Raw genomic sequence first — 21,933 nt, 5'->3', positions numbered from 1 at the left:
TAGAGCATTGACAAAAGAGGGAGCTGATTCTCTAAAAGGAAATACTTAGCAATTCTTGCTGTTGTTGTTTTTCTGAGTGCAATGTTTGCCCTTGCAGGGGATCGGTTTCGCAGTATCATTGATGATGCCTGGTGGTTTGGGACTGTGGAAAGTCAGCAGCCTTTCCAGGCAGAGTATCCTGATAGTTCCTTCCAGTGCTACAGTGTCCAGTGAGTATTCCCATGTCCTGGGGCTCCTACACAACTCAGAGAACTTCAGAAATAGGATCAAGAACCTCAAGAATTAGAATCTCTTTTTCCATTTAAATACATACCCAGACACTTTATTTATTTATTTAATTTCAGATATTGTACTTCTTATTTATTACTTACTATTTATTTTAGAATATTTACTTATTTAATTTTTTGCTAATTGAATTTAATTTAATTTAATTTTTAAAATTTTTTAAATTTATTCCTAAAGCAACAATTGTGGTATAAACAGCAGTGCAGTGACTGTATAGGAGGTACAAGAGGAAAATAAGGAGTTGGAATGTCTTATTCCTAACTGGAGTGACCTTTTGGGTCAAATCTGGTAAAGAAAAGGTGTGTCTTTATATTCAGCTCTAACTTGTGCATTTGAATGAATTTTTTAATAGCTGGGACAACAATGAAAGAGAGAGGATGAGTCCATGGGACATGGAGCCAATCCCAGAAGGAAGTAAGTGTGTGCTGGATTCCTGTCCCTGCACAAAGCAAACAGCCCTGGGGCCCTGCATTTACCCCCTGGAATTGTTCCTCTGCAGCTGCTTATCCGGAGGAGGTCGGTGCTGGAGTTCCTGTGACCCCAGAGGAGCTGACAGCTCTTCTCTACAAGCCCCAGGAGGGAGAGTGGGGGGCCCATTCCAGAGATGAAGAATGTGAACGAGTAATCCGAGGGATTGAGCAGCTTCTTTCCCTTGGTATGTTTGGAGAGAAAAGGGGGAAGGATTAACAATAGCAGGGAGGGAGCACAGGACTGGAGAGTAGATGGGCTGGAGTGCTGGGACTTGAAATGTACTCAACTAAATTACTGAAAAGAGCCTTTTAAATTTCATATTTCAGTTTCCAATCTAAAGTCCCTTTTTTTTCCTGGGGCTTCACCTGATTTCTTTCAGTGGAGCTTCCCCGGTGGGTCATATATAAAGGTGAAAGAGCAAAACATATAATTAAACCCCTCAAAACAGCCAACAAATCCTCACTAAATACCTTCACCTCTGAATTCCTTGTAACTGGTTTGTTACTTGTAACTGCTGTTACAACCATTTAATAGCACACTGTACTTTAAATTCTGCCTCTGTTTACACCCAGGACGTGTCTGTGTCTTACTCAATGCTGCACGTTGTAGTATTCCTGTTGTAAGTGCAAATGCCTGATTCCTTTCAGTCAGATTGGCTGCTGGCACACAAATCTCAGATGTGATACTTAAACAAAAAGTGCTTTTTCAAGAGCAGGAATAGATGGTACAAGAGGAGGAACCCTGCCCTGTGGGTAATGACATTCTCAGCTGTAGATCTGCGTTGCTTTTGCTGAATTCTTCGAAGGAAACCCCAGAAACCATTAAAAGGAATCTTGGTGGAACATCCCTTGGAGGCATCTCAATCATTGTGGTCTTTTGTCTTGCAGACATTTCTAATCCCTTTGCTGTTCCAGTGGACCTTAGTGCCTATCCCATGTATTGCACTGTTGTTGCTTATCCAACTGACCTCACCACCATCAGGAGGAGGCTTGAAAACAGGTTTTATAGGTGAGTTTGGGTTTGTAGCTGACATTTATTGCATTTATTACTATGTGGAGCTGAATGCTGTTTAAAGTCCCTTCAGCAACTGCAGAAGATCAGATTGGCCTTGGGCAAACTGAGTCTTCCTGAATAATAAATTCTGCTGGCCATGTTGATAAAGCAAAAGCTGCTGTAGCTGGATCTGGAGTGTTGGTTGAACACCCTGAGCCTGCTTTGTGTTGGAGGCAGAGCATGTTTGCTTTGTTTCCATCCCTGCTGCCTTTGAGCAGGGGCTTTGCTTGTGTTGCAGTTGCCAGAAGGGGACTGAATGATACTGGAAATCTCAGCTTTCCCAGTTAGTTTGGGAATACATAATGTCCTGCTTCTTTTTTCCCTTCTGAGGACAACCTGTTTCTGCTTGATCTGAATTCCCAATTCCATTTTTTTACCAAAGAATCCTACTGAACGTGAAATAAAAATAACATACACCTTCCTGTCCATCCCATTCCTTAAATTTTGTGTATTTTTCAGGAGAATCTCTGCCCTGATGTGGGAGGTAAGATACATTGAACACAATGCCAGGACTTTCAACGAGCCAGACAGCCCCATAGTCAAAGCAGCCAAAATTGTGACAGATGTCCTGCTCCGCTTCATTGGGTGAGTTTGGACCTCACAGACCCCACAGCTCCAATTCCTGGGATCCTTCATTGTGTTCCTTGGTTTTTGTCATTGTCCTGCAGAGATCAGAGCTGCACTGATATATTAGAAATCTACAACAAGGTGAAAGCAGAAGACCTGAGCAGTACTGATGAGGAAGAGGAGGTAAGATCATTTCCTTCCTTTTTAAAATTCAACACATGAAAGAAAATTTATTTTTGTTGAGTCTTTATTGTATGGGTAATTGCACTGAGATTTGGAGATGAGGCTGTTTAGGCTCACCTGAGACAATAAGCTCCCTGAAGTAAAAATGCTTCTTGGAACTGCCTGTCTTTAATCTTCTCTCAGTACATGATGTTTTGTGGGAAGGATGAGTAATGAGGGGAGCTGGGAAGTGGAGCTGTTACTCAGTCAGAAGGACAACAGCTCTCCATTGTCAGCGAGGCAGCAGAGCTGATTTCCTTATGTAATTCTGTGTCATTTCCCATCAGTTGATCCCTGGAGTGAAATGTCAGGTAGAATCCAGGGTGGATATCACTGCCTTGAGCTGCTTCCCTCTCCTGACACCTTCTCCCCTTCAGTGCAGTTTGAAATGTGCTGTAGCTCCTGTTGCCAAGTGCCCTGTGGTTGTTGTTGGCTGGTTTTTAACCCTTTTTCCATGGCTGAGGGTTCTCCAGACCTGCCTGTGTGTGATCATTCCCTTTGCCTTTAGGTGGCAGAAGTGGATGTGGATTCAGATGCTCCAGGCACTTCCTCTGGGAAGAGACGAGTGAGTAAAATTTCTGCTGTGGTCATTTTTTAAAAAAATTTGATTTTAAAGAAAATATCTCCAGCACTCAAATTTCAGTGCAACTGATAAATATAGCAAGGCTGGAGCTGAAATATTGCAGCTTCTCATGGGTCTGAGAGTTATATATGACCAGAGAAGGCAAATTTGTTTGATTTGTCTCATTTGCATATTGCTGTGCCATCAGCTCTGCTTTAATCTTTCTGGATTTCTGTTTTTAATTGGGTAATGCTTTAATTGCAGAATGCTGGGAGATTAGTAGGAACTTCAAGGGAATAATGTGAATATTGTGATACCATCTGCAGTACCTGTTTCCCTGCAGGTGAGGCGAAGGGTGAAGAGGCAGCCCATGAAAGCCAGTGCTGATGCTTGGAAGGAGCAGTGCCAGCAGCTCTTAAACCTGATTTATGAACGAGAGGACTCAGAGCCTTTCAGGCAGCCTGTTGATCTCTTCTCTTACCCTGTAAGTGCAGCCTCCACACCCAGAATTGTTCCTCCTTTGGCAGAACATCCATGCTGGGCATGGCTCTGTCCTCTCCCTTTATGAGCTGATGTTTTCAGGGAATTATCTGCAACAGCTCTGAAAGTAAACTAATGATTTGGGCCACTGGATGAGCGCTGAGGTGATGTTGCTGCTGTAGGATTTGAGAGCTTTGATTTTTCTCTTGTGTGTTCTCACAGGATTATCGAGATATTGTAGACACTCCCATGGACTTCAGCACTGTGAAAGAAACCTTGGAAGCAGGAAACTACACCAGTCCCTTGGAATTCTACAAAGATATTCGTTTAATATTCTGCAACTCTAAAGCTTACACTCCTAATAAAAAGTCTCGTGTAAGTAATAAATTTTAATGCCTGTTTTTTTTTTAACAAAGACCTTGGCCCTACATGAATAAAACACATGAAATAAGGTCTGAAGAGCAAAGCACTGCTTGGTGTAATAAAAATAACCAGGACACACCAATTCTGTGGTTATCAACTTGTTTTGTTCTGCTCTTCCAGATGATATCTAACATCCATTTTCATCTGGGACGATGGTCACTGTTGCAGTTGTTCCTTGAAATATTTGTAACAGAACACTGGTCACCAGTTGCTTTTATTTTTTCAATAATTTATCCCTGTAAACAAGGCTATCAGCTTGATAACTGCACATATTGTGGATGAGGCTACACAAAAGCAAGGCCTGGAAAGAGGACAGGAAAGTGATTTAAAGATTTTGACATCTGGTTTACAGAAATTAGAAATGAGGACATTTTGGGTTGCTTCTCTGTAGCTCTGTAAGGGTGGTATAAGGACAGTTCACCAGGGATGTAGTGCAAAAACAAATGTGAGGAGATGTGAAATCCAATTGTTTTTCCCTTGGTATTCAAGTTATCTTAAGGCCTGCTTCTGTGCTTCATGGGGATTGACAAAGGGGGCATTCCATGTTTCATGGGGATTGACAAAGGGGACAGTAATCCAGAAATCCATTTTCCTTCAGCTCTGGAAATACTTTGTGCTGTTACTAAATCCTTTTAAGAAAACACTTTCTTTTGCAAGAACACACATGGCCCATGGAAGGAAATAATCTGTAAAGAGCCTTATAGTGGAACTTCAGTGTGAATTTTTTCTTTGTGCTACAAAGTCTGGACATCTCTGTGATAGTTTTTTGGTTGATCTTCAACTTATTCAACTCTAATAAGCCTGACCATTTTTCCTCACTGCAGATTTATAGCATGACCCTTCGACTCTCTGCCTTATTTGAGAACCACATGAAAAACATCATTTCTGAGTACAAGTCAGCAATGCAATGCCAGAAGAGGAAAAGGCCTCGGTACCGAAAACGGCTGAGGAGCAGCAGCAGCTCCCCCTCAACCAGCAGAGCATCCAGGTAAAGCAGGCATGGGGAGCCTGGCTGGCACTGCCATTCCAGAGCACAGGGGTAATGTGCTTTTGGGAATAACCAGCAGCAGTGTTGCTCATTTCCTGATGAACTTGCTCTTTTGGGAGATAAAATCAATTTGTAGTTTCTAATTCTGGTAAGTGAAATACGATGTGGTTACAAGTGTTCCCTCTGGAGGAAATGAAAGATCAGCTGTCTCTTTACCTTTTAGCTGTTGAAAAAATGTTGTGTAACAGTTCCCTGCCTTCATCTGATACATTATCTGAGTAAACTGACTGTTGGTTTTAAAAGGGGGGATAAAACCTTGTCCCTGCAAACTCCCTATACCTTTAGCAAACAGCACCATGGTGTAGCTATTTTAGTGTTATCACACCTGGGAAGAAGAGATCACTTTGCAGGAGAAATCAGTTTTGTGTTTGAGTCTGTGGTGATAACAGATTTCTCTCTTTGGGATATTCTATGTTTGCAGCCCAAAAGGGAAACAGAAGCAAGTGAAGATTCAGCCTAAACCCAACCAAAATACCTCACTGCCCCTGACCAGGACTAACTCTTCAGTCTCATCTCATGGTGAGGAAATCCAGCCTTCTCTTAGAGCAGCTTGTCTGTGCAGGTTGAGTCTTGTCCTCATGAGACACATGCAAAATCTGCCTGTTGAAGGAGCAAGGTCCTGAAATGTGTTGTCTGTAGGTTGTTTTAGCTGAGTTTGGCTGTTGGGCAGTCCTGGGGAAGGATCAGGGAATTGGGAACCTGAGTCTGGCTGTGATAAGAATTATTTCAGTGACAAAAGCCCAGCCTTCCTGTGTATGGGCCTCTCTCGTACAGCAGTGAAGGATAATTAATTAAATTAATCCTACTTGGGGTTACACTCAGGAGGAATCTGTCTTTCCGTGGCTGCAGAGCAGCTTGGTGAGATTGCCCTGACTTGGGCTGTTGACAGAACCTCCCCAGACACAACCCTGTAAACAGAACATAAAAATCACCCTGTCCCCTTGTGCTGTCCTGTCTGAAGTTTCAGATACAGCAGAAGAACCTCTGGGTTCAGCCACTGGTGAAGAGCTGGAGGGTCAACCATCTTCATCAGGCTCAAATGCACAGAGCCGGAGTGGAAATGCCATAGACCCAGGGAAAAGCAGGCCAGTCAGGAGCAAATCTACACCAGTGAAACAAGGTGAGAAAGAATAATTCTGTGCTGTGACTGGCTGGTTTCACTAGAGAGGAAAGATCTTGCTTCTGTCTGATGTTTATTGCCTCGGTGTAGCATTGTTTATATTCCTAAACCATACCAAAACATTGAATTTACTTTGCTCCTTTACTCAGTGGTGTCTTGTCTGAGGTGTGGAATGCAGATGATTCCATGTACACCTTAAAAAGTCCTTTAAAACTTTAAAGTCCTTTAAAATCCTTCCAGATGGAAAACTTGATTGCACTTAAACTCCTACAGTTCCTTCAGGAATTACAGACAGCAAACAAACCAAGAGAATCCCCACCACAGAACCTTTGCCTTTATTAATCAAAGATGAAAACCAAAGATGAAAAAGAAGTTACAAAAATATTTAAATATTTTTCTCACTTGCAAAACAAAGTAGTTGTGATTAGAAGGGAAACAGTTCAGGTGTGGTAATCTGGGGGTGAGTTACTCAGAGTTTCCACCAAGGTGGGCACTACATGGGCATTTCCTGAACCCTGGAGCCTTTCCCAAGTCCACACTCCTGTGTTGTAGCATTGCTGGATGCTGCAGGTGAGCTTTTCCTGTCTTAAAGAAGATATTTATTCTTCATTGTCACATTCATAACCCTGAAAACATGGAGGATTTTGGGTCCCAAGCCAGCCAGATACTTTATTGAATTTTCATTTAATGTGTTCAGCAATCCCTGTGAGCTTTCTTGTGTCATTGACTTTCTTGAGTTATGCTTTCCATTAATATTCCCTGGACTAAGCCTTTTGAGAACATGCATTTGATAGGGAATAAATGCTGCTTGCACAATATTATTTTTGTGTATGTATAGTTTTGAAATGGATTTTAGAGTTTTCCTGCCTTGGCACCCCAGCAGGATTCACCTGGCTGAGTTTTAGATGTTTATGTCAACCTGGTCACTCCAGGCTCCTGTTTTGCCTGGATCTTCACTGAACTCTTGCTCAGGAGAGTTTACAGTCATTGTTTCCAGATAAAAAAACACTTGTGTTTTTTTAAACACTTGTGTTTACTTTGGTAGATTTTTCTCTTAGAGCACCTGTGCTCTACAGCACATAAAGGGTGAGTGCATCCCAGTGGATCATCCCTGAGCACACCTCAGAGACAGCCAGAGAATCCCAAAGGCAACTGCAGCAAATCCCACTTTTTGTGTCCTGTTTGGCTGTGGTGTGATGCTGATGGGGTTATTTTGTTATTTTGTTTAGATCACTCTCCTGATGGGCCCCTCACCAACGGGGATGGCAGAGAACCCCGGGCAGGAGTCAAGAGGAAGCTGCTGAGCGCCTCAGAGGAGGATGAGCCCCTGGAGGAGGCAGAGGAGGAGGAGGAGGAGGAAAAGAAGAGAGAATTAAAGGAAAAGTCTGGTTTGTCTTCATCAGAAAGTGGGGAATCAGGATCCAGCTCCAGCTCTGACAGCAGAAGTGGCTCTGATTCTGACTCGGAATCAACCTCCAGGACAGACCAGGATTACATCGACGGCGACCATGACTACAGCAAAGTTGTGCAATCCAAAAAACCCAAACGCAAAATCAAACGGAAACTCACCGGGGGCAAACGGAATTGGCAGGGCCGAGGCACGGGGAGGAGGGGCAGGTGGGGCAGGTGGGGCAGGTGGAGCAGAGGGGGCCGAGGGGGCAGAGGTGGAAGAGGCTGCGGCAGAGGAAGAGGCAGCGGCCGGGGAGGAAGGAGAGGCCGAGGAGGCCGAGGGGCCTCGCGAGGAGCCACCAGAGCCAAGCGCGCCCGGCTCGCCGACGACGAGTTTGAAAACCTCTTTGGGGGACAGTTTGGGGAGAACGTGTTTGGAGGGAGGTTCAGCCGACCCCCTCGGATCAAAACCAGGAACGAGGGCAGGAGAACTGTCCTGTACAACGACGACTCCGACAATGACAATTTTGTGCACACCGAGGATCCTTTGAACCTTGGTACTTCCAGGTCAGGCAGGGTGCGGAAAATGACAGAAAAAGCCAGGGTCAGCCATCTCATGGGATGGAATTATTGACAGATGGAAAACTTTGGAACAATTTTAAAAGAACTTCAATGGCCTTCTACTGCAGGGATTTTACCAGAAATTCTACCAAGCAAGTTGTGCGGGGACTCCACTCACGTTTTCACAGTGGTGCTTTTCCATCCTGTCAGTTTGTGTTTGTTTTAAAGCTTCAGATCTCCACACTTCATTGGTCAAAACAAGCCTTAGTCATTAGGCCTTAAATTACAGAAATTCTTCCCCACACACTACGTTCATCACATTACAGAGGCTTCCAGCTTCTCAGTAAGAACATGACATTTTCGAGTCACGCTTATGACTTCTCTCCCTCGTTTTGTTTTTGTATTATAGAAATAGCACCTTCTTACAGAGTTTTTATGTGGTTTCTGCCATAAATCCTTAGACACAGTAATAATTATAACTTTTGCACAATACACCAATCCTAAAGGCAGCTATAAAATGTTTACAGTTTCTATATTGTAAGAAGGATCTGGATTATTTTAATCTTCCCAGGCCAAACGTTGATGGAAATGTGCTGAACTGAAGTATGTCCATACTACAGTTTTGGGGGTCCTGATGTGCTTTCTATTGGTTCTTTATCCGTGTAAAAACAGTGACAAAGGGTTGGTGCCTTGTAAATATGTAGCAAACCTTTGATGTGGTGTGTCCTATGTGTGCATTAACTTTATTAAAAAGAGAATACTTGAGAAGTATGAATATCTAGACAAAAGGTGCCAAATGCAAAAGTTACTTGCATCTATTTTCTTTTTGTCCTCTCATATTTTTATAGTATTAATCGAGATTGTGCAGCTAAAGGGGTGACTTCAACATTTGAAAGGTTCCTCCTCTTCAAAGCATGATTTTTAATAGTAGCTCAGCTACCTCTTATTTACAACTACTGGAAAGTGAAAAGAAAATAGATGCTGTTATTCAGAGCATGGTGAAGAAGAGGCGAGAAGGAGCGTAGAGGGGTGGAAGTTGTGAGTAGCTGTATCTTCCTTGTGTTGCCACCATGAAAGCAGATGCAGTGGTTCTCAGAGGTGTTTGGGGCAGGTGGGGATTTGCTGTGCAGAGGGGCTGCTTGGCCCCACTGCCCGTGCTCCATGGAAATGTAGTTTGGGCCCCTCGGAGGTGCTGAGGGAGCTGTCGCCCCCCAGACTGACTCTTGTGTCTCAAGCTTCCAGAAGAGAATTCCTGTTGCACTGTGCTCTTGTTGTCCTGGGAAATGCTGACTTGAACCCCTGTGGCAGTGGTAGTGCAGGTGGTGAGGAAATCCCTGCTCTGGCTCCTCGGGGACCTCGGCGGTGGCGTGGGCTGAGCTGCAGGTGAGCAGCCTCTTCCTTCCTTCCCGGGCTCTCCTGGAATGGATGTGGGATTCCAGTTTGCTCCCCTTGTCTGACAGTTCAGAGCCAGGTTACAGAGAGAACAAGTCAGAACAGACTACAAAGTTCCAGTGGAGTTTTTCAAGGTTTTTTAGGTTTTTTTTTTAAGCTTTCATCCAATATCCTGAAGTTCCTCTGTGCACAGCTTGGTCAATAATTCTGGAAAACCTCAGGCAGCAAAGAGTGACCCATGTATATTCTCAGATGCAGAAGGAATTTAATTTTTGACTTTCTATATTAAGCACTAGCTATTTTATCTCACTTTCCAAAAAAAAAAATCCTAGTTAGATGCAAAAATGACTTGAAAATAAAAAAAGCAGAGGTTTAGTTTTGTGATGGAGGAGAGTATATCCTAAATTGCTCATTAATATGAGTTTATGGTACAGTACAAAACCCACACTTTTAATTTTGTAAGGAATGTTTGGAATCTGCTGTAATCCATTGCTAGACTTGATTTGGTTTTTGATGGGGGGGGGGTGGGGAAAAAACCAAGTGCAGAGGCTCTCCTAGTTCTGTGTTGGGCTTTAAAGTATAAACACCTGTCCTATCATCTCTCTCATATATCTGTATATATACACGCATTTATATTTATAAGAAATGTATTATTTGTTTGACTGATTGGTCCTTTTACATATGGTAACCAGGAATAGCATGTATGCATCAGTCCATAGTTGGAATCATATCCCTTAGATCAGTCCTGTGAGCTAATGTAAACACTATGGGTTCTATCCTAAAGCCTGAAAAGCTTGAAATGCAAAAGAAATGCTTTTATCCTCTATTTCTGACTGGCTGAAAATCCAGTTATTCCTTATTTATTTTGTGTAGGGGTTGGGAAGAGAGAAACCACAGGGATTCCAGAGAAATCATTTTATAAGTTGGTGTATTTTAGCAGCAATTAGAGTAAGATTTAATATGTTTTTAACTGTATCTTTTCTCTGTACTGTGAAGATACCAGTGAAGCATCACTTTGCTGTGGCGTAAGTATTACTGTGTCCCATGACTATAAGCTAGAGCAGGGGGTGCTGGGACAGCAGAATTTAATGTAAAAATTGAAAAAAAAAAAGCTTCTTTTTTTTGTGCATGAGAACCTTTTATAAGCATGACAAATAACTTGGGTTTAGAGCTATTCTTTTTGCTTGGATTTGTGTCTGGATTCTTTCTCTGATTTGGGCAGTTGATTTCTCATAGTTCTGTGGAAATAATTACACTTTTGTAGGAACTTGGATGCTCTCAAATCCCAAATCCTATCGGGAGCCACTTGTGGTTGTGGTAAATTTAGGATGAGCCCACCAGGTGCAGGATTTAAAGTGATTTAAACCAACCAAAAGCTAAGCTCTGGGCAGGCTGCAGAGTCAGGAATGTCTTTCCTTGAACTCTCCACAAAAACCTCCAGGCTCTGCCTAAGGAATGGGATTTAAGGTCTGATTGTCAATGGGTTTCCTGGGGGTGAGCAGGCAGGCCAGGAGCTCCTCAGTTCCTGCAGATGTTTGGGCATTGGTGGCTCTGTTCCCTTGACTTGTCCCACTGGCAGATCCAATCCTGAGCTGCTGGGACACCTTGGGAAAGGCCCCAGGCCCCCACACTCCATCCTGCACAGGCAGGGCTGAAATCCTGGGTGTCTTTGCTCTCAGCTTCTCCCAGCCCCAATCCCCTGTCCCTGCAGCTCCCCTTTCTCTGCAGACCAGGGCATGGATGGCAGAGCTTGTTTGGCTGTAGTGAGGTGCTGTTGTCTTGGATATTTGGGAAAATATTTTCATGGAAAGAGTGGTCAGGCAGTGGAAGAGGCTGCGCAGGGAGGGGGCAGAGTCACCATCCAAGAAACTGAGCACATGTGGCCCTTGGTGGTACAGTGGCCGTGATGGGATGTGGTTGAAGGTTGGACTTGATGATCTTGGAGCCTTTTCCAACCTTAATAATTCCATTATTCAGCCCAAACTTCACCTGCTTTTTATTTCCTCCATAACCATTTATTTTCCTCTTTGCCATGCCCCACCTCTGTCCTGTAGTTTCCTTTTATAGGCTATTTATTTATTCTCTTGGGAACTTTGGGTATCATGATGAATTTTATTTTGGCTGCCAGGCTGTTAGGTTTAATCCAAACCTTTCTGTGTTGGTGCTTGAACTCGGATGAATTTGGGCAGTTTTTATCCCTCCTCCCTCTTTCCATCACTCCTTTCTCCATCAGCCAAGCAGAGGCCACCCCCTAATCCCAACCACCCCCACCCTGCAGACACAAAAACTAAAAAGAACTGGGGAGAAATAACTCTTGGAGGATTTTTGGCTGCTTCAGATTCTGCATCCTTGTTTGCATAGTTTCCTTTTCCTGGAATGTTTTCCTCAATGTCCATCTCAGCTGCTCCTCCTGTGGGGAAGCAGGAGGACTGAGTAGTTCAGAGAGCAAGGAAAGGAGCTGGCACTGGGTGTGGCAGAGAGTTTTAAATTAATTTTAAAAATTAAAATATTTGGAGGTTCTCTTGACTCCCAAAAACAAGATGACCCTTGCAAAGCATTTGGATCTATCGGGAATGTCCCTGTGCTCCAAATAACAGAATATTAATGTAAAAAAATCATTTTAAATCACTAATTTTTGATAAAAACTTGATTCATTCCATCTTTGAGTGGTGAACACCAGGGAAGAGTGAACAGCTATAGGTTTGAGGATGTTGTGTCCTGATATCTGGAGCATCCTGTCATGAATTCCATGGGTTAAAAACGTCTTTGTGTGTTTACATGTCTTAATTTTATCTTTTTATTTAAAAAACATCCTGCAGAGTTTTATAAAATACTGATGATTTCCTGAAGGAGCAGTTAACCCTCCAAGGCTGACTCTATATTTAATAGGTAGGGAGCTGTTGTTGTGTTCTTACAATGTGTATTATAGCAAATCCCTGCGCATGAGCGACAGAGACTTTTCAACTCTTCAATATATCCGAGGTTTACACATGGTAAAAAAAACTCCTTTATGTACAGTAAGTAACAGCCTGCAAAATTTAGTCTAAAAACTCGTCCTTTTTTAGTCTTAGAAATGCAAAGACCTGTTGGAAGCTTGTATATTTTTACTACGTCGCGTTCGGCCCACAGCGAACTCACACAACTGTGCTATGAATCCCTGAAAAATTTAAATTTCCAGTGGGAATTGCTGTCACAGCCTTAACTCTAGTGTTTTAAAAATGGTGCTGAAATACATTTTTGTGTGTGGATGTGGGTACCTGATCCGAGCCTGTGAAACTTCCAAGGCAAACCAAGCACTTGGAGTTACTACTCCTGGTAGTAACTGCAGCCACGCTGGGGAGCTGGCAAATGTGTAAATAGTTGGGAAATAATTCCACCAGTGGGAAATCAGGAGCAGTTCCTGGGTTTGGGGGTTTTCACTGGCAAGCACTGCGGATCTTCCTGGGTTTGGGTCTGTGAGGAGCTGTTTTGGGGGAGGGAGGTGAAATCCTGCCGGAATATTCGCAGCTAAAATCCAAATCTGCAGTTTCTCTTCCTAAAATTCTTCCTCAGAGAGTGGTGGCTGCTCGGGTGTGTTCAGAACTCAGTGTCTGAGGATTATTTTTCTGTAGAAATATTAATTCAGGCTCTTCATTCCTCCATGAGTCATTAGAGCAGATTTCATGTAGAAATACCACTTGATGTCAGAGCAAAATTCACATGATTTAGACTCTCCAGGTCGTGTTCTGGATTTAAAATACTCCAAAAATGCACAAAACTATTAGAATTATGTCTACTTTCTATATTATTTTTTTTTCAGGTGATATTTATGCCCATATCTTCACATCCGCTATCTCAGGTCCCTTTAATGAATACTTCAGGGATTTTGATGCCACATGTTGGCAGACCAAATGTAATATTTATATGCAATGAGCTGTTAGTTTTTTGTATTGTACAAATGTAAATTTGTAAAGATTTTTTTCTAGAGTTTTTTTGAAGTCACTGATGTAATCTAGGATGTTTCATTTTCCAGCTGTGGGATTGTCTTAATAAAAAAAAAATAAAAAGAAAAACTCTTACTTTGGTTTTGCATTGCTTCCTGAGTAGTTGACAAATTAAAAGGTTAAAAAAAATGGTAGGTAGAATGGAGGTTTTAAGGTAAAAAAAAATTTGCTTTTTGATGCAACTGGCTAATTTTATAGTTTTAATTGGAAGTTTTATAAACTGGATTTAGAACCTTTATTTATAAATGGATTGAGAAGCTTATATACACTGTGAAGGTCTTGAGCAGGATGGGATGGAGACCCTCACCCCCATCACCATCCAGTCTGGCTCCAAAATCCCATTTTTCTGGGAAAAAAGCGTAGAAGCAGCTAATGATTTCTTGGAAAAAGAAGGGGAATATGCCTAAAAGTGCTGTGAAATTGCTAAAAATGCCATGAAAGGAGCAGGGGAGGAGGAGGAGGCTCTGGGCAAGGTCCCTCAGCCACTGTGGGACACGGATGGGTTCAGGGGGTGACAGCTCCAGGGGAAGGTTGTTCCTGTTGTTACCTAAAGGATATTTCATGGGAAACAAGGAATTGCTCCTCTGCTCTTGCCCTTGATAAATAGCAGTGATAAGATTGTTTAAACAGGGATTTTGGGGGTGGATGGGGTTGGGTTTGTGCAGAGCTGCTGGAGAGGCTCCGTGCTCAGCCAGGGGCAGGTGCTGCCAATAAATACATGGAATAAATATTCTCAGCAGGAATTTCTTCCTGGAAAGGGTGGCCAGGCATTGGAAGGAACTGCCCAGCGAGGTGGTGGAGTCCTCACCCCTGGAGGTGTCCAAGGAAGGATGGAGGTGGCACTCAGTGCTCTGGGCTGTGACAAGTTGGGCATTGGGCACAGGTTGGACTCGGTGGTCTGGGAGGCCTTTTCCAGCATTAATGATTCTGGGATTCTGTCATTCTAATTTGACTTTTACCCTCATTAATCTGCTGACTTATTTGACATTTCACTTTATTGTGCTGATTCCAGTGGCATTTCCTCTCTGATGGGAATGAATATCTCCATTTTAACACAACACTCATCCTCCAAACCCCAGGGACAAAAGGGCCTTTTTTTCTATTTTCTTTTTTTTAATTTTTTTTTATTGATGATTACAGAGAACAAAATTAAACTTGTTTTGCAGAGATGCTGGATCCCCCTTTATGTACATCCATCAGATGGCAATGGAGGGAAGGAATTCTACTCCCTTCAGAGCTGCTTGACCTTTGCTAAACCTCCCTTGGCTGTCCCTCTGTCAATATTATTGATTTGATATTATATTGATATTATATCATAGTTGTTGTATACTTTATATCATCATGTTAAGGTCATATGGGATAATGCACATTATAAAATACATTATATAAAATACCAGAGTGACAGAGAACAGCAATTTTCCCCATGCACTTTGGAAATGCATTTTGTAGAAGCACCTTTTAAAAGGTATTTTTTATAGATGTCTTAGAATTCAGCTGTGGTTTTTATTCATTTCAGCAGCGAGTGGACTCAGCACTGCCTTGCAGTGATGTTGGGACAGCTGGGTCATCCCAAAGCTCATTTCCAGCTTGGAAACCCCAGGAGCATCTTTTTGAATTCACCCTCACCACTGGAGCCTTCCCGAGCTGCAGAGCAGGGAAAGGCCAAGCTCTGCCTCCATCCCTGTCCAGTTCCCAACAGGAACGGCGTGACCCGAGCTCCAGGAGTGTTGGACAGCGCCTCGGGCCGGGGTGGGATTTTGGAGGATGCTGCTGTGCAGGGCCAGGCGCTGGATGGGATTTTGGGGGATGCTGCTGTGCAGGGCCAGGAGCTGGGCTCCGTGATCCCTGCAGGTTACTCCCAGCCCGGCAGAGTCACTGACTCCGCGTCATTTGCCCTTCATTTGGTACATCCAGGAGCTGGGTTTGGTACGTAGTGAGGCCACGGGCAGGCTGGAGCCGGCTGGAGCCGTTTGGAAGGCCGGGGGTACCGGGTGGGTCACCCCCTCCGTGCCCCGTCTGTCGGGACTCCTGGGTGTCCTTGTTCCTGGGTGAATGAAAGCGTCTTTGTGCCGAGCCTCGGTGGATCAGGTGAGGAGCCGCAGCCCGGCCCGTGACGCAGGTGCGGGCGGTGCTGGCAGCGCTCCCGGCCCGGGCCTTTTCCCCGCTCTGCCCGGGACGAGCCCTTCCCTCCACCGGCCGTGCCCGGTCGGGGCTGACGCAGGACCGGCCCTCCTCCATCAATATTTGCTCTGGGGCCAGCAGGGAAGGCTCGCAGCGCTCCCGCAGCCTCACACGTCCCCGCAGACGGTGCCGGAGCCCCGTGCAGCATGAGGGACCGGCTGGCGGAGCTGCAGCAGCGAGTGGCGGCCGAGGGGGACCCGCACGACGACTCCCTGAGCTTCGACAACCCCGCGTTCGTCGGGGACGACGCCAGCCCCGTGGGCCGGGCGCTGCGGGAGGCGGCCGAGCTGTGGCGGGCGCTGGAGCGGCTGGAGCAGCTCTCGGAGAGCATCGACAGGACGCAGCAGTCGGTGCTGTGCTGCACCTCGGAGGAGAGCATCGCCCGCGAGAAGAGCGGCCTCGGGGCGGCCCGCGCCGCCTTCGCCCGCCAGGCCGCGGCCCTGCAGCCCCGGCTGGGAGCGCCGCCGGCAGCCCCGGTGGGGGGCTCGGGGCGAGCGGGGCCCCGCGTCCGCCAGACCCAGCTGTGGCTGCTGCTGCGCCGCTACGGCGCCGTTCTCGCCCGCCACTACGCCCGGGAGAGCCGCTACCGGCACCGGCTGAAGGAGCAGATCCAGAGGCAGGCGGAGCTGGCGGGCATCAACCTGGGCGCCCAGGACGTGGATCTGCTGGCCGAGAGCCCGCAGGGGCCTCGCATCGTCGGCCGCGACCTGGAGGAGCTGAAGGCCAAGCATCACCTGGGCCTGGCCCAGGCGCGGCAGCGGCAGCTCGTGGAGCTGGAGGCGCAGCTGCTGGAGCTGCGCGGGCTGTTCGTGCAGCTGGAGGGGCTGCTGGCCCAGCAGCACGGCGCTGCCGACAGCGTGGAGCAGCACGTCCTGCGCACCCTGGATTACGCGGCCCAGACGGGCGGCGGGGTGAAGAGAGCCGCCAAATACCAGCGGCCGTCGCGGCGCTCGGCCCTGCTGAGGGCGGCCCTCGGGCTCTGCTCCTGCTGCCCCTGCCTGCCCTGCCCCGGCCGGGGCCTGCGCTGAGCCGGGGCTGCGGGGGCATTGCAGCAGCGCTCGGGGATTCACCCGTGCCGGGCGAGAAACGATGTCTGGCGGGAGGGAGAATGGCCTGTGCTCCTGGAACAGCAGAGACACCTTGTATGATGGTGCAAGGACCGTGTGTACCTTGTAAAATGGTGTAAGGGCCATGCATGCCTTCCTTGATGGCACAGAGACCGTGCACGACTTGCTCAGGGATGCAGGGTCCATGCACAGCTCACATGGCAGCATGGGGATCACACACACCATTCCTGATGGCACAGGGACTGTGCACACCATGCCCGATGGCACAGGGACCAGGCACACCACTCCTGATGGCACAGGGACCATGCACATCATTCCTGATGGCACAGGGACCATGTATGCCATTCCTTATGGCACAGAGAGTGTGCACGCCATTCCTGATGGCACAGGGACCGTGCACACCGTTCCTGACAGCACAGGGACCTGTTGCACCTTGCACAGAGATGGAATAACCATTCACACCTCACCTGGAAGCACGAGGACCAGTAACCTCTTGCACGGTGGCACAAGGACTGCCAGCACCTTTCCTGATGGCACAGGGACCCTGCACACCTTGTGTGTAGCACGGGGACCAGGCACACCTTGTGCATTTCTGTAAGGACAATGCACACCTTATATAATAATGTAAAGATCATGCACACCTTGCTCGATGGCACAGGGACCTTGCAGATCTTGATGGCATCATTGGGACCATGCACATCCATTGCAGCACCCAGCCAAGAAAAGCACTTTTAACACTCCAAAACCAGACTTCAGAGCTGTCACATTTCTTGGTTTTGTTACTGTTTCAAGGAGAGAGGGCAAAAAACCTGTTGAAGTTTTTGGCAGGTCTGTGGTTCCATGTGACAGGACCCAATGGCTTGGTGCCACCAAGGAGCAGCATGAAGGCTCCTCCACCACATCCCAATCCTGATTCTCCCCACTTCCTCCAATTTCTACTACCTGGGGGTTATTTGGTGCATTTATGTGGCCTTTTGGTTCTTGCTGCTTGGTCAGGCAGTGGGTCAGCTTTGGGCTGGGTGTTCTTCATGGCTCATCCCATGCTCTGACACCAGGAGAGGATTTGCACAATTGTTCTGGGAATCTGCAGGCTTTCACTTCAACCTGCACCTTTCCAAATCAGCCAACATCCCACACATGCTGGAAATGCTGGAAACTTCGAGTGGCCCTTTTTTCTGGTCCCTGTATCACCACCTGAATTTCCCAAAACCGCTCAAATTAAAGCCTTGGGCCTGATTAAGTTTTTTGGGAGCTTTTGTGGAAGGTCCCTCTGTGTCCTGACAGCTCATCCTACTGCTCTCAGCCACCCTTACATTTATTTTCATCTTCTGGCTGAGCTTTAATAAAACAATTTCTCAATAACCTCTTGAGTGTGGAGAGTTATTTCTTTGCAGTAGGGAGCCCAAAGCTAAGGAAGAGCAGAAATTGAATAACTTCTCAGTGTGTTGATTGAGTTAAATTCTTAGGAATGTATAAAACTTAATTTTCAGGCTGATAAATTTGTATTTTCTGTTGACCTGGAAGACCCCCACATCAGGAATGTCCATCCCTATGAGAGCTCTGGGAGCCAAGCTAAGTGGTTCTGCTCCTGCCCTCTTCCTCCTTTTTTATTTTCATTTGTGAGGTCTAGATCAATATTCCTTTTTCATTCAAATTTTGATGAATGGAAGTTCACATTTATTTAATTTTCATTAAAAACAACAAACAAACCCACAACTTCTAGACCATTGGAAACAGCCCTTGCATCCCACATCCAGCCCCACATTTTCTGTGTGGCTGCAAGAGCCACCTCCTGGGAAGCACTGAAGTTATTTACAGCCTCCCAGGATACAAAGAGAAGGGAAATAAACCTGCTGAGCTTGGGAGGTGGCAAATCCAAGCTCAATAAAACATATTTAACCTCCTTTCATGCCCCACTGTCAGAGCTCCGTGCAAACAACCTCCCTGGAGCCCTCTGGGTGGCTGGGCAGCGTCTGGCCCGACTGGTTTTGCTGCTCAGGAGATCATTATCATTTATCATTATCAAACTCAGGGGAAGGCTGGGTCAGCAGCAGTGCCTTCAGCCAGGACGTGTTCCCTGAGGATTCCATGGAGCACAGCTCCCCTGGAGCCCAGCACAAGGGGATGGTGCTGTGCTCGTGGGGCTTCAGCAGCCAGAGATCTCCCGAGGGTGGGATCAGCAGGAAAATAACCCTGATTGTGTTCATCCTTTGGAGTGGATCTTCCCACCAGTGGCTTCAGTGGTTAATGAGACTTTTATGTATTTTTGAATTATTTTTTTTTCTGCTGCCTGTGGGCCTTTCTTTAAATACTGGCCTCAGACAGGATCTAATTATTGCAGAGCAAAATAATTAATGATATTGTAATGTGGGCATTAACACCCAACAGGATGGGAAAGATTCCTTTCTCTTCTGCCTCTGGGACTTACCTGGAACACATTTAGGAATATTCCTGGAGACGGTGACACCAAGGTGCAGAACCTGCTGGAACAATTCCAAGAATATACACGAGAGAGCTGTTTTAATTATGTCACAAATGAGCATCAAAAATGTAAGAAGTTCACATTTAAAGGGAAAAATAAGAGAAAGCCAAAGTTAAAAATTCAAGCCCCTCAGCCCACTAACCCAGGTTACTCCAAGCCCAATCCAACCCAGCCTTGGACACTGTCCAGGGATGGGGCAACCACAGCTTCTCTGGAAAAGGGCTTTGTTTTAATGATTTTGTCAATCCATGTGCACTACAACCTCTCCATGGAGTCTTTGATAACCTTTCACTCAGAATAATGAGTTTTCCAGGCTGGATTAACACTGAGAAACAAAAGAATTGACTGTTCAAGCCCAGTAAATGGGTCAGGCTGAACTTTGCTGTATCAAATACACCTTAAGGAGAGTTTTCCCTCCTGTTTGTAGTGGCACAGAGCCATTTGTGATGAGGAGCTGTTTTACAGCTCGAATGTTCTGTCTGGCTTGCAGGAGTCTGTCTCCAAGACAGATCCTGTGGCACCTGGTTTTATGGGAAAAGGAGGTGGCCTCTCTGTCCTCCAGGAAAGGCCCAGTATTTTTTATTCTTCACAAAATTACAGTGGCTGAGTGACATCATTTCCCTCATGTTCCTCAACAGTGAATCCTATTTCCCAAATATTAGCACAGCAATATTTGTGCTATAAACCTGAGACCTGTAGAAATCTTTGGAGCCACCAGCCAACAACAAGCAGACTGATGGTGACTCCCAGATGGAATCATGGGCAGAAAGCACCAAACAGGAGCATCAATGTCATAAATCACAATTGCTAACTGGCATCATTATCTGGGTCACAAAGATCAGTTTTTACTTGTCTTTATTTTTAACAGAGATATGAATCAAACATTAAGTGGGAAAAGTGGAAGAGTTGTTTCCAGGTGTGGTTTTCCAGAGCGGTTTTCAAGAGCAATCCTCTCCCTGCTCTCTGGGTGACCTGGTAAAAACCTTTGCTCCTTTTTGTCCCCAGGTCATATCCTTCTGAGGGTGGATATTTCTGTACTTAATTCTGATGTTATGCAAATGGGAAGAGAAATAATCGTGTCAATGCCTCTCTGAGGTGATGGTACAAAGGCTTTCCATGCCTTTCCATGCTATGATGGCATAACTGCAATAAAACTCTGTTTTACTCACTGCCTTACACTCAGCTCAATTCTAAACCAGCTCCTTTTTAAATCATTTACTCATTTTCTTTTTATATGGAGCCTGACAGCTTCAGAATAACTGAAGTGGAGAATATTAGGAAGAGAGGAGCAGGGAAGATAAACAATCTTGAGAGCGGCTACAAATGCAGCTCGTTCAGTGCTGGAACGGGAACATTCAGGCACTTTTTCCAAAAGAAGCAATTAGGCACTTTTTAAATAGCTGCAAAACCTCCTTGTGTTCACTGCCAGGAGGAATGGATGAGGTTTATTCACCACAACAAAAGGGATTTTTATTGAAAACAGGGAACAGATAGAAGACCTGAAATCCAAACTTTTGTTGGAAGTTAGTGGCCGTATAATCCGAGTGGAGCAGGGAGCTGGGTTGGTTAAGGTGGGCAGCAGATATCCATTGGCTTCATACAGGAATTTTTTGAAGTTTCCATTGTTCCTGCCCCAGCATCCTCAGAGCTGAAATGTTTCCTGGTTTACTATTTCAATACAGAATTCCAGGATGGTTTGGATTGGAAGGGACCTTAAATTTGGTGGATATTTGGGAAACTGAAGTGCAGGTTGGATCTTACTTGAGACCTGAAGCACTTCCTCTAATTTTGCTCCATATTCTTGCATTTTAACCATGCCTTGTCAACGTTCAGAAATGTAAATAGGGACTGGAGCAGATGTGCCTCAGTCTAGGATAGAAAACCAGTATTTTGTCCTTTTGTCTCTGAGCTGTTGAGGAAGTTCTGGGAGAGGATTGTGGACGTGACCCAGCAGATCTGCTCTGCCATGGAACACGGGCCCTCTCTCTTGTGCTGCCTCAGAATAGAGTTTAAAAGAAATCATTCTTATTTCCATACTGAGTCATTGCTGGCACTTTGTTGAGCGAGTGAATTTCGTTTCAGCTGGTGGTGAATTGGGGACAGGTGCAGAGGATCAGCTTTTTGTTCTCCTGGCAGATGCAAGGAGGGGGGAGAGCAGCGTGGTTCTCCTCCATAAAGCAGCCACAGAATAATGGTAAATTAAGAGTAAAGCATTTCTGATGAATAAAGGCAGAAGCACAAAGTTTCAGAAGAAAATATGATTCACAAAAAACCTGAAGTTTCCAAACTTGCAAAATACGAATTTGTTATAAAGCCAGATATTTATCATTTGTTTTAATGGCTTTGAAACATCTCATGGACTCATTTAGGCTGGAAATAACCCAGCTGGAGGAGCAGAAGGTGGGTGAAGTCACCAGCCCAGCACACACTTGTCCCAGGTAGGTGGGAGGTGTTACAACAGGTACAGACCTCAGAGCTTGAGCTTGGATCTGGCCACCACAGACATTTCTCGCCAAATTCATTGCAATCTGTTTTTCACACTTATGTAATTCATAAAAGTGGTTTTGGGTGATTTGGGCCTGTTGTTTTACTATTTAAATGGTTATTTCTCAGTTAGGAAAGGCTACAATAAAGGTCTTCAGCAAAT

The 21,933-nt window shown here is 45.5% G+C and overlaps 2 protein-coding genes across 2 annotated transcripts in view; both read left to right on the top strand.

Moving 5' to 3' along the window:
• Positions 1 to 9,519, top strand: part of BRWD3 (bromodomain and WD repeat domain containing 3) — a 46,034-nt gene extending 36,515 nt beyond the window's left edge. Inside the window, exons 28-40 of the mRNA XM_054289561.1 lie at positions 98 to 209; positions 638 to 699; positions 785 to 940; positions 1,644 to 1,764; positions 2,269 to 2,394; positions 2,478 to 2,559; positions 3,107 to 3,163; positions 3,504 to 3,644; positions 3,863 to 4,015; positions 4,888 to 5,051; positions 5,533 to 5,630; positions 6,073 to 6,231; positions 7,461 to 9,519. Coding sequence (XP_054145536.1) covers positions 98 to 209; positions 638 to 699; positions 785 to 940; positions 1,644 to 1,764; positions 2,269 to 2,394; positions 2,478 to 2,559; positions 3,107 to 3,163; positions 3,504 to 3,644; positions 3,863 to 4,015; positions 4,888 to 5,051; positions 5,533 to 5,630; positions 6,073 to 6,231; positions 7,461 to 8,254 — 2,225 coding nt within the window. The 3' untranslated portion in view covers positions 8,255 to 9,519. The remainder of the gene's footprint in view (positions 1 to 97; positions 210 to 637; positions 700 to 784; positions 941 to 1,643; positions 1,765 to 2,268; positions 2,395 to 2,477; positions 2,560 to 3,106; positions 3,164 to 3,503; positions 3,645 to 3,862; positions 4,016 to 4,887; positions 5,052 to 5,532; positions 5,631 to 6,072; positions 6,232 to 7,460) is intronic.
• A 6,364-nt stretch (positions 9,520 to 15,883) lies between these two features.
• Positions 15,884 to 16,765, top strand: LOC128945647 (syntaxin-1B-like). The gene has a single exon (XM_054289415.1). The coding sequence runs from the start codon at positions 15,884 to 15,886 to the stop codon at positions 16,763 to 16,765; it is 882 nt and encodes a 293-aa protein (XP_054145390.1).
• The last annotated feature ends 5,168 nt before the right edge of the window (positions 16,766 to 21,933 follow it).

Source organism: Melozone crissalis, unplaced genomic scaffold, assembly GCF_028551555.1.
Source record: "Melozone crissalis strain CALT ecotype California unplaced genomic scaffold, PUWL_Pcris_2 ptg000068l_1, whole genome shotgun sequence".
Classification (NCBI taxonomy): domain Eukaryota; kingdom Metazoa; phylum Chordata; class Aves; order Passeriformes; family Passerellidae; genus Melozone; species Melozone crissalis.
This window is presented reverse-complemented; position numbering and strand designations above follow the sequence as displayed.

Coding starts and splice junctions, on each gene's coding strand:
- LOC128945647 (XM_054289415.1), top strand. CDS start 15,884: ATGAGGGACCGGCTGGCGGAGCTGCAGCAGCGAGTGGCGGCCGAGGGG.